This window comes from Rhinolophus hipposideros (genome assembly GCF_964194185.1).
Source record: "Rhinolophus hipposideros genome assembly, chromosome: 22".
Lineage (NCBI taxonomy): Eukaryota > Metazoa > Chordata > Mammalia > Chiroptera > Rhinolophidae > Rhinolophus > Rhinolophus hipposideros.
In genome coordinates, this window is record NC_138068.1 from 18,959,131 (window position 1) to 18,970,957 (window position 11,827).

The following is an 11,827-nucleotide window of genomic DNA, read 5'->3' on the forward strand; positions in this document are numbered from 1 at the left end:
TATATATATATTTTTTACATTTGCTTTTGACTTTTTGTGTGTGTGTGTGTGTGTGTGTGTGTGTTGAGAGCCCACTGGCCCATGTGGGGATTGAACCGGCAGCCTTCGGAGTTAGGAGCATGGAGCTCTAACCGCCTGAGCCACCGGGCTGGCCCAATTTTGTGTTTTTAAAAAAGGGTTGGAGGGGCAATTTATACATAACAGTTTTGCCTAAGAAGTTCCTTTAACACTTAGGTCAGTTTTACTCCTTTTATATTAATATCATTTTTCCTTATCTTCAATTTTGCTGCTCAAGTTCCTCTCCAGATCTTCAAGGGGCAGCTGGCTACACCATTTCTTCTCTCAATTACTGTGCTTCATTTGTTGTTTCCTTTTCTTACTATAATATCCGTAGCATTTTGCAAGTTTCCTTGGAGTGATTCCAGTGCCCTTCAGCTTCAGATAGACTCTGATCCATTTGGTCAGTTTCCAACTGTGTTCTTGGCTCGTTTCACCTGTGTGGTAGTGACAATACAAACAAATGTCCTCTTTATCTCTGTTTCTCTACAAGGCTTGCTGGTGACCTTTACACACTGCCCTGGATGAACTGACTCTCTTGCTATCCCTGACACATTTCTTTCCTCCAATGCAAATATTTTCCCTTCTGCTTAAAATTCCTGGGGAGGCGGGTAGTGCACACACAAACCTGGCCTCTGGTTCTGGTGGCCTCTGAGAAGGCCAGTGGAGAGGGTGGTGGGGAGGCAGACTTACCTTTTACTCTATATACCATTTTGTTTCTCTTGAGTGTTATACCTTTAATAGTATTGGTAATAAGATTAAATTATAAATTGAGTTAACAAAATGCCATAAATGGAATATAACATAACTATAATGTATGTTATTACATGATAGTATATGAATAGGTACTACACTGATTACATTGGTTAAGATGTAGATAAGGTGATTATATAGATTTATAGTTTTTAGGAGAAATGTTACCTCATGCTTTTCGGCTGCACCAAAAGGGGTCTCCCCTTTGAAGTGTAGCTATAACAATAGTTGGACCTATTCCAGAATAATTTTGGTAATATTTCACTCTTCAGGTTCATGTATGTTAACAGTTAGAAACAAGAGCATGATATACAATCAATGTGTTTAAACTATGTTACCAAATATTAGATGTTTTTCTTTTTTGGTGGTTGGGGGTGGAGGGAAGAGGTCCATAGACCATCTAAACCTTCAAATAGAACTGGCTATTGTCCAAAATACATTGTAGCAAAAATCCTTAGTTAGCAAAACTTCATACCTTGCCCAACCTAGCCTACATTTTTCATAAACCTTTAGGGCTGTACTGTCCAATAAAGTAGCCACATGTGGAAATGGCGGGGGGGTGGGTGGGAGAAAGAAATGTTACCGTCCATTTATTTACTTCACATATTACATGTCATATAACTTTTCTTATTTCATCTTTCAAACAGCTCTGTCAGGTGGCTGGTTATCAATCTTCATTTTACAGACACTATCGATGAGAAATAGCAGAATGTGGGAAAAAAATAAGGACACTCAGGCTCCAAATGGTTAGGTGACCTAAGTTCCACAGCTAGTACTTAAATCCAAGTCTAGTGCAGTTTTCCATTGTGCTGCAGGTAATCATGGTCAGCATATCCCCAAGTTTTTGCACTTGACCTGGAGGTCATGGCCATCGTTTTCCATCATAGATTGTTTGGTACCTTCATCCAACATACAGTGTGGCACTAAACCCGTCTGATGCAAATAAAAAAGATGTTAGCCAGCCCCATCATGGGCAGGGGCTTTGGTTATTGAGAATGCAAACCAAACAAGATAGACTTGTACTGTAGCGCCGAAGTTGACCCATGTCTTTCCATTGTTGTAGGAAGAGTTGCAGGCCAACCTGGACCTGATTCAAACCTACAGACTGCATATTGCCCAAGATATCAACCAAGAAAACCTACAGCTCTTCCTGGGTTCCTATAACGGGTACAGTTGTTTCCTCTACCGTCACATAAATGCAAACCAGGTCTAAAAAGATAATGAACCTTTAAGGCAGAGGAGAAAGGGAAATAAATGAGTTCTTTCACTGCAGCGAAATGGGATTGCTTTCATGCTATTTCACCACAGTAGAAGAGGGGCTTTCAGACAGATAGGAAAACCCCTTTCAAGAAGAATGAATGAACTAAAGGCTGTTTTAGGCAAGTTCAAATACCAGGTGTAGTTTTTAGGTGTTAAATGTACCTAACGTGGTGTATATACACTAGAACACCAGGTGGCACAGAAAAGTGCATGTAGGGGAGGCAAAGGATAGCAGTCTTGGGCCTTGATTCAGTTTCTCTTTGTTACCATCTTGTCACCAGACAGAAGTAACACATGGACACTAGTAAATTTGCTTTTGTTTGTGTATTCCAAACCCTGTCACATCTCCCCCAGTCACTGAGAGAGCCTGGTTCTTAATCTTGGAACCAATTTCTCCAAAGTAATAATATTAGCTTCTTCCTGCTTTCTGGGTACATGGAAAAATATGGAGGAAATGGGTCAGCTGTAACTTACCCAGAGTCACACAGCCAGTGAGGAGGAAAGCCAGGTTTTGAACTCAGTATGTCTAGCTTCTTCCTTTATATAACAGAGCCTCATTATTTTTAGTTGAAATCAGAAAGGTTTATTAAGTACTACACTAAGCCATGTTAGTCACAAGGGAAATTTCCGCCAAAAAGTTCCCCTTGTCTAAAGGAATTCATTCCTATAAACTAGCTGGAAAATGAAATACTTAGGACTTGAGGATTTCAGTAGTGTTGCTGTTGAGTTTTAAAGTTGCCTCCTTTTACCATCCCCCAGAACACCTCGGGGCTGAGCTAGGAGCCTTGTTCCCGCTCAGTACCACTGAGGATGCCACTGAAATGGCTACTTGGGAACAAAGTGCACAAGGGCCCCTGTCTTCATCAGGTGTGAAGAAAAGGCAGTTTCTGCGTCCCCTGAAATATTTTGGTTTTCATGACCTGGAAGTAACCTGAGTTGCCACGATTTTACCTGAAAAGTGCATTGCTTCCTTTATTTTCCTAGACGCAGAGACCTAGAGATTGAAAGACCCATGCTGGGCCAAAATGATAACAAGTCAAAGACATTGAAGTAAGTCCCTCAAGTTCCCCTCTAAGTTGCTAAATAGACTTGCTTTACATAGACAGATTCAGTGCGCAGGGGGGCACATGTGCTGCTTGCTGAGTGTCACCTCTTATTTTGCCTTTCTGCAGGTGTTCCACTTTATTGGTGGTAGGGGACAATTCACCAGCAGTTGAGGCGGTGGTAAGTATGTCCTGATGTGATGATGAATGAGATGAAAATGCAATAAAATGTATATAGCACATGCTGATGCACTACAAACAGTTGCTCAATACTAGTTTTTGTCATTTCTGGTTGCGCGTACCAGAGTTTGCTCTTTCTTATCCAGTTTGGAAAATGAATTCCTTGTTGATCACTAGCTTTTATCTGAATGGATCAGTGTTGCTCTGTGTGGTGCAGTTCACATTGTGGCAAGTAGTACAACTGAACACTTTGCTTATTGTCAGATTTCTGGCAGCTGCGGCGTTCTACCACTTCCATAAATCTGGAACTGTATCAGCAGGCTGGAAGGCTGCTGAGAGAGCCGTATGCTTTTCTCTACCTCCTTCTCAAACACATAGCACACTGATAAAAATAAGATACACTCATCATAGAAGATATGAAAAAATTGGAAAAATAGATAGGAAAAATCATGACCCAGTTACCCAAAGACAAACATCTCTTTTTGTTTTCAAACATCAATTGGACAATATTAAATGTCCAAGGTTTTGGGATTTGATTACTTAACACTATTGATAGCATTTTCCCGTATTATAAAGTCAGTATGTCTATATAATGTTCAGTCTTGTAAATGTACCTTTGTTTATTTAACCTCATTCTCCTGTTGATTTTTTCTGATTTTGCCCCATTAATGATGCTGTTGAACATCCTTATAAAATGTTTGCCTGAATCTTTGATCATTTCCCTGGGATGGATTTCCAGAAGTGGAACTAATGTGTCAAAAATCATAAACCTTTGTAAGGTTCTTGATGTATTTTGCCAGATTCGTTTCTAGAAAGGACATATCCATGTGTTGCCACCAGCAATGTATGAGAGTGCCTGTATCACAGCATCCTGTTCATCATTGGTTTTTACAATTTTATTAGTTAATTTGATAGGTTAAAAATAGTGTTCCACTTCTGTAATTTGTACTTTGATTACAGAGGAAGTTAATATTTTTTCATACGTCTATTAGCATTTGCTTGTCTTTCCCACAGCAGATATAACTTAAGTTTTCTGTGTGAAATTACCTGGTTTTCTTTGGCAGCCTTCACTCCCACCCTATTTAGAGCAAAACATTAGGGAGTAAGGCTTTTTGGAAAGGAGTCTAATATCTAATCAGAGGTATAGACAAACGACAGGGAAAGCCATGAAGAACCCAGCAGGTGACAGCAGGCCACACGCCAGTGGCCTTTTTAAAGAAGTAGGTAACTTGCCTTCCATGTTATGTAGCCCATAGGAGGAATTAGATTCAACGTGTAGTTTTTTCAAGACTCTGCTTGTAACAGATTCAGAAAATGAAATTAGGCAGATTTTTAGATGTACTCAGAAATATCAGATACAAAGTGCATCGTATAAATATATCTCCTACTTTGTATTTTGGTAAATTCTTTGACTGCTTTAGCCACTTCCAAACTGAGCTGTTGATCCTCAAAGATCATTCTCTTGCCAAGCTATTTCTTATTTTTCTAGCAGTTCATAAAATTGTTTTCTTTTTCTTTTTTTTAAGGTTGAATGCAATTCTCGCTTGAATCCTATAAATACAACTTTACTAAAGGTAATGTGTTCTTTCCTCATTGCCAACCATTTGTGGGTAAATTATACATGCTTTGTATTAGTCTATTTCTGGAATAGTTGCCCAGAAAGAAGGAAAGTGCGCACCCGTCTCTCTCTCTCTCTCTCTCTCTCTCTCTCTCTCTCTCTCTCTCTGTCTCTGAATCTTCCACTTTAAAAAAATTTTTTTCCTGAATATATTCTCATTGTAGGAAATTGGAAAATAGAGCGAAGTAGAAAGAATAAAATAAATAAAAATTACCCATAATCCTACCACGCAGTGGCGCAGTGGTAACCTCTGGTAAAAATATTGATGTTTATTTTCTACATATTTTTAGCTTATTAAGATCATAGGATATTTATAGCCCTGTATCTGTTTTCCTCAACTTTTTGATGTGAGCATCTTCCCATGTCATTATAAACTTCATAAGCATTATTTAATTTTGTGAGAATTAAGATAATGCATGGAAATTCTTCACATGCTAAATAAATCCTGTTGTGTAGGTAAGGAAGCTTCATGGTGAGGGTTGATGCATTTTGTTTCTCTTAGGGCAAATAAAGAACAGCTCTTATACTAAACTTTTAGGGTTAATATCAGGTTTGTCCCCCTTTTGATTGTACCTCAGGCAAGAGCATCAGCCCTGCTTTTTCTAGAACCTCTAATAAAATGTTCAGGGACCTGATCTGTTTTGAATTTGGATTACTGTAAATTTAAATGCTGGTCTTCTGTTGCTTATTGCTGCTTTCTCAGCCTGAAAGACCTCTGCTTTCTTCCCTTTCTCTTTGAAGTATGCTTAAAAGGAAGTGTTGTCAACAGAAGCAGCCCATAGTTCCTGGAAATACAACATGAGGTTAATGCTCTGAGGTGACAAAACTCAAAGAAGAGTATTCTGGGGTCCAGGTGATTGATGAACTAGTCTAAAATAACAATTTGTTTTAAAAAAAAAAAAACTGGAGGATGGTTCAACTTAGTTTTTCACTGCAGATTTAAATCCGTATTCCTAAAGGACAAACCTGAACTCGACAGTAGCCTTAGATGTGGTTATTTCTGAGCAGAAATGCCCATTCACAACAGCATGAGTGAACTTACTCTCCAGATGTCGATCTTGGAAATAGTCTGTCCCAATATTCATTCTCTGCATATAGCAACTGTTCTATAGTTTTAATCAGATTTGTCTCTTAAGCTTCATGAAAATAATAACCTGTGCTAGTTAGATCTGTTTTACACTTAAATCAGGTTAAATGTTTGTCCCTGCTCTTATGCTTAGAATTTTCAGGGGACTGTTCCTTATTAACTGCAAATTCCTGTGCCTTCTGTGGCATTCCCTTCTGCTAAGTAATAGTCCCCCCTCAAGGGTTTCATGCTGGTGAATAGAAACCATGGGGTACGTGTCTCTTTCTAAAACAATGTCAGTCAGCCTGAATAGGATACTATCTGAGTACAGAATGCGTAACAGCTTGAAGGAAGAAGGTGGGCTTGTGGTTGGCCATTGTGCCCTAGAAAACAGTGTTCTCTGCAGACTGACAGAATATGCATCACCTGAAAGCTGATTGGAAATGCAAGTTTTTGAGCCCCACCACAGAATCTCTAAAGCAGGAACTCAAGAATCTGAGTTTTAACAAGTCCTGCAGGTAATCTAATGCATGCTAACAGAACCTATTCTAGAAATTCTTGCACAGGTGAGAAGAACCAGCTGTAAAGACTTATGAAGTGAGACATCCTTACCAAATCTACCTATGAGGGAAAGTGGCTGAGCAAACGAGGTGGCCAGATTCAGCATCAGTACCTGATTTAACAAATCCCCTTAGTCATGGAATGAAGAGAATGTAGTTGAGCAGGAACTTAGAAAGCATGGAACCATGAGAAGTTAAGATCACACTGAGGACTCTAAAAGTAACACACTTCAGTCGGAGTTAGAACCATCGTTGACGGTCGTTCACTTCACTTCACTATCCTGTTTCCCCGAAAATCAGATTTAGCCGGACAATCAGCTCTAATGTGTCTTTTGGAGCAAAAATTAATATAAGACCTGGTCTTATATAAGACCCGGTATTCTATTCTATTCTATTCTATTCTATTCTATTCTATTCTATTCTATTCTATTCTATTCCATTCTATTTTATTCTATTCTATTCTACCCAGTCTTATAATATATAAGACCTAGTATTCTAGTCTAGTCTAGTCCAGTCTAGTCTATTATATATGACCCGGTCTTACAGTATAGTAAAATAATACCGGGTCTTTTATTAATTTTTGCTCCATACAATAACCTTGTATCCAAGGTTATTGCTAGTGCTAGGATCTAAGTCTTTGTATAAGAGTGCATTGAGGTAATGAAAAAAATTATTTTTATTAAAAAAAAGTGCATTGAGATGCACAGTTGGATGCAGTTAAAAATGCAATCCTGTCCTGTCTAAAAGGACTCGTGGCTCTTCAGAGCATTTCCCTGAAGTGTAAGTCCCAATTGACTTACATATTTTTCCTCTTCTAGATGGCAGACTGTGGTGGACTGCCCCAAGTAGTTCAGGTAAGGAGGTTTTTTGGTAAAGTACCCATGTGACTATACCTCATTGCCTGTGCGAAGATTAATGCCTTCTTATTTTGTTTCCCCAGCCCGGGAAGCTCACCGAGGCCTTCAAGTACTTTTTGCAGGGAATGGGCTACAGTGAGTATAGTACACAACTTTCTATCTAGCAGAGATCTATTGGTGATGGGGTCGTTTTGATATCTTGTGGGAGCCCACACCTCTCAGGGCATCACCTCTGTGCTAGCCAGCCTGAAGTCAAATAGAGACCAAAACGTTTCTGGAGCATTCGTCTGCATATATATAAAGGAGCTAACACTTATTAAGCACTTAGAGGTTACATGCCAGGCACCCTGTATTTATAACCTTAAGAGTAAGTTCTGTTGTGAGTCCCATTTTATAGAAGAGGAAACAGGCTCAAAGAGGCCAAGCACATTCCCAGGGTAACGGTCCCGCCACAGAGCCATGATTCAAACCCTGGCAGTCTGACTCCAGAGCCCACATTCGTAACCACTGAAGTTGAGGCTGCCCTAGCCGACAATCTGAAATTACGATTTGCATTTGCAGTCAGCTGGTTCATGACTCCTGGCCTAGAAAAACAAAAGGAGGGTTCATGACTCCACAAGAGGAGGGTGGTGTCCTCACTCTGTCCCACAGCAGGAGATGAACTTACAGAGTGTTTCAGAGTGAGCCCAAGGGTGTGTCCATATCATGTGCCGCTGTCCTGGTCTCTTGTATTGGGAGACTGAGCTTTCTCATTTGTCACCAAATAGCCACACTTGCTCCTTTCTTGGAGTTTTAAGAAGAAAAACCTTTCTCCCAGGTACAGAGCTCTTTACCCAGTAGGGTGGTTGTTCTCCTGTCTTTGGTATGAGTGTGGATAATGGCCATTGGGCAGCAGCGGGGCCCCTGGGGACAGCCCTGTACCTGGCAGGCAGACCATGTATGTGTTGTCTAGAGTGGCTGTGTGATTCCTGTTTGTGAGCCACTACCAGCCGAGCCCGCACCATGTCCCTCTAGCTCACTGGGAGGAGCAGAAGTCCTTCTCCTAGCCAGTTCTCGAAACAGATACTCTTCCAGCCCATTTCTGGTCTAAAGCAGGATGGCTGTTTATAGTGGAGGGGAAAACAGTTACCTTTGACTAGTTGAGAGAAGTAATATCTGAGATTCTACTGAAGCAGCAATCAGCCTCACTTCCTCTCTGGGACCTTAAAATAAAACTTTATCCCTGGCTTAGAATATCCTGTCAGCAGTGTCTGCTAGGCAGGTGAGGTTGCCACTTGGCACTCGGGTCACTAACCTGCCTTTTCCTGTGTCCACCTGCTTCCAGTCCCGTATGTGCAGCTCAGTCACCTGAGCACCGAGCCAGGTACCTTCCTCCATGCTGGCCTCGTCCCTGCCTCCCAGCCACGCTCTCCTGGCTGCATTGGCTGCCTGCAGCATGTGCGCGATTTTCCTGTGCAGTGAGAGCCCGATAGAACGTGGCTCTTTATGCCCTAAGTGGGTTAGCCTGCAGGTCCAGGCCTAGGCCCCCAGGAAGGAAGGAAGAATGGGGTTATAATAGCCAGGCTTCCTCTCGTCATCCCAAATTGAGTTGCAAGAGCAACTAAAACTTCATAGGCAGGGCCCCTCTTCCACCATTACCTTACATTAACCACCAGACACAGGAATCGAAGGGCAGCCTGATTCTAAACAGTATCAGAGTCTGCCCAGAAAATTCTGCAGGTGATGGCATCTTTCGACCCCAGCATTGAAATGACAGCTGGGGAATGGCTGGTTCCTCAGGAAGATAGACGGGAAGGTTATGCCAGGTAAGGCCTTCCTGGCCATGCTGGAAGGACTTTAGGATCAAAGCTGTGGCAGAACAGGAGTCTGAGTTAAACACCCCTCGCCAGAGCCCTTCCCTCTCAGGCAGCGCCAGCCTCACAGCCTGTGTATAGAGCAGCTCCAAGCCCCCCAGCCCTCCCTGCATCCACACCTTTCTGCAGGTCTCCTCCCCAGGTAGCAAGGGTAGCCTGTGGACACGGATGGTAGTCTTGTTGTATCGGGCTTGCACTGTTTGTGAAACACCTTCGTATTTGTGTGATTTGTCTTTCTTTTGGTTTAGTCTTGCATGCACCACAGGTTTGGGTTACCTGTTTGGGTTCCCAAAGCCTCGTTCCTAATTATTCATTATGAATGGCATGGGCATAGCTAAGAGGCTGTACTCTGGACTTAGGTTTCCCCTTGTTCTGCTGTGGACGAGAATCAGCTGACATCCCAACCAGAGCCAAAGGATTAAAGCAGCTTTGCATATAGCGACTCACCTAGAGCAAATTATGCAAAATGAAGATGGCCACGTCTTGTCCCGGGTGTCACTGTAAATGGGCTGGGAATGCTAAACATAAAGCCTTTGGTGAAACTGCTGGATTAACTGAGTTTAACCAGGGCTCCATCTTCTAGTCCTCTTGGTTCTTTCTTACAGTACCATCTGCCAGCATGACCCGGCTCGCCCGATCACGAACCCACTCAACCTCGAGTAGTATCGGCTCTGGAGAAAGTACCTTCAGCCGATCTGTCACCAGCAATCAGTCAGATGGAACTCGAGAATCCTCTGAGTCCCCTGATGTTCTGGACAGACACCAGACCATGGAGGTGTCCTGCTAAGCAGATGCCCCTCCCTGACCATGCAAGTCCATCCTCCTCCCGACGACCCCTCCGTAATAGACCATCTCATCCAGCAAACTGGCATCTCTGTCTTTAACTCCTGCATGGCCACTGACTCTTCCTGGTGTCTTGGGTTTATCATTCTCTGCCTGCCCACCCCCCTTTTTGTATGTACCAAGAACCACTTCCATGCCATTCCTGTACCATTCCAACCTCTTTAGCTGATCAGATCTCCATGTCTTCTCTTGCCAGCTTTTCCCCGTGCTTTCCTAACTACATATCTGATAAGATTCTTTGATCCTGACGTATGTATGTGAGCACGCGTGTCTGTGTTTGTGTGTGCATAGTTCTGTGATTTTAGACATGCTTTCTTGTAGAGCTTCTGCAAAAAAAACAAAAACAAAAAAGGGACTTTTCTTTTTCGTTCTCAATGGTGTTTTTAGGGGAAATATGCAAAACAGATTTCTAGGTTGGGTAGGCCACTGCATTCGTTCTCTTTTGGATTCAAATTGGTCAATAAGATTTGCAAAGTGACTTCTGGAGAGAGCGGCTCTGTGGAATGTGGAAGACTGTAATTACCGTTTGGACTGTTGATTGATTGTGACCAATAGAAGGGAACCTGTTACACAGAGAAGAAGGCAAGGTGGCCAGCCACCTCCTTCTGTCCAAATGAATTCACATATACTATTCTATAAATAAAAGGGAGGGGTGTGTACTGTTAGAAGCCCGTGAATGATGAGTTCTGATGCAACACGGACTTGTTCCCAAGGACTGCACGTGGCTTAATTACTGGACTCTCGTGGCACAAGAAAGTGGAAAACAAAATACCAGGCATTCACTCTGCCGGAGCACAACTGCTGTCACTGCAGGGTCTTCCCAGACATCCGCAAGAAGTGCCTCCCACGTCTGTGATGGAGAGTGTTTCTCCATCCCGCCATCCTCAACAAAAGGGAGTGCTATGGCCTGAAGATTACATAGGTGGTGAGGAGATGGCAGGGGGGAGAGGGACAGACATTAACAGAATATCGTTTAATAAGTATAACCTTGCTGTCAGCAGACTTAATAGAAGCTAAGTGACATTAAGACAGAACTTATTTCTCAGAAAGATCTTTCATCCTGTGAACTCTCTTTTGTAGGAGGGAAGGGACTCATTTGTAAGGGCAGCCTGTCCAGGGAAAATTGTGTTCAGTCTACTGCTATGTGAGTGTCGCTGGTTGGAGGGTGAAACCAGCTGCCACACAGCCAGGACCCAGCTCTTGAGGGCATCGAGATGTAAGTGCAGGGTGACTCAATTCCAAGTCTTAGGAAGGGGCTTTTCAAAGTAATGTTCGCATTCTGCTGAGATAGAGAATGCCTCACTCTGCCAGACTACGACTTTTTACAAATTATTAAATAAAGCTGTATATGTCTCATTGTTACCGATTGCTGGTGTTATTTCCGTCAACCCACACACGGGCTCAGGGAGAGACTGAGTTACTGTATATGAGCTCTGCGCCGGGCATTTTCACATACTTGATAATTATCCCAGCCAACAAAGAAATGACGACTCAGGATGAATAATTTGCCCAAGGTCATACCAGAAGCCCAACTGGAATTGAACCCCATGTCCGTCTGACACATCTCTATTCCCCTCAAACCAAAAACCACGAGAAGCCCGACCTTGTGCTTTGTGACGATGGAAGAGGAGCTGAGGTCTTGGAAAGGTGTTTGCATCTAAGCTCTGCCGTCTGTGTAGGGTTGCGGAGTCCCACCCCTCAGTAATAATCTGCAATCACTGTTGGTTCCTCAAACAG

General features: G+C 42.4%; 1 protein-coding gene across 4 annotated transcripts in view; it reads left to right on the forward strand.

The window, feature by feature from the left end:
• Positions 1-11,452, forward strand: part of NDRG3 (NDRG family member 3) — a 69,874-nt gene extending 58,422 nt beyond the window's left edge. For 2 of the 4 annotated variants that reach the window (XM_081033863.1, XM_081033864.1), the window contains exons 10-17: positions 1,874-1,977; positions 3,055-3,120; positions 3,243-3,294; positions 4,820-4,867; positions 7,356-7,391; positions 7,478-7,529; positions 8,719-8,757; positions 9,853-11,452. In XM_081033863.1, the coding sequence (XP_080889989.1) occupies positions 1,874-1,977; positions 3,055-3,120; positions 3,243-3,294; positions 4,820-4,867; positions 7,356-7,391; positions 7,478-7,529; positions 8,719-8,757; positions 9,853-10,034 (579 nt within the window). In that variant the 3' untranslated portion in view covers positions 10,035-11,452. The remainder of the gene's footprint in view (positions 1-1,873; positions 1,978-3,054; positions 3,121-3,242; positions 3,295-4,819; positions 4,868-7,355; positions 7,392-7,477; positions 7,530-8,718; positions 8,758-9,852) is intronic. The other 2 variants (XM_081033865.1, XM_081033866.1) reach the window with 1 other exon arrangement.
• Positions 11,453-11,827: the final 375 nt, after the last annotated feature.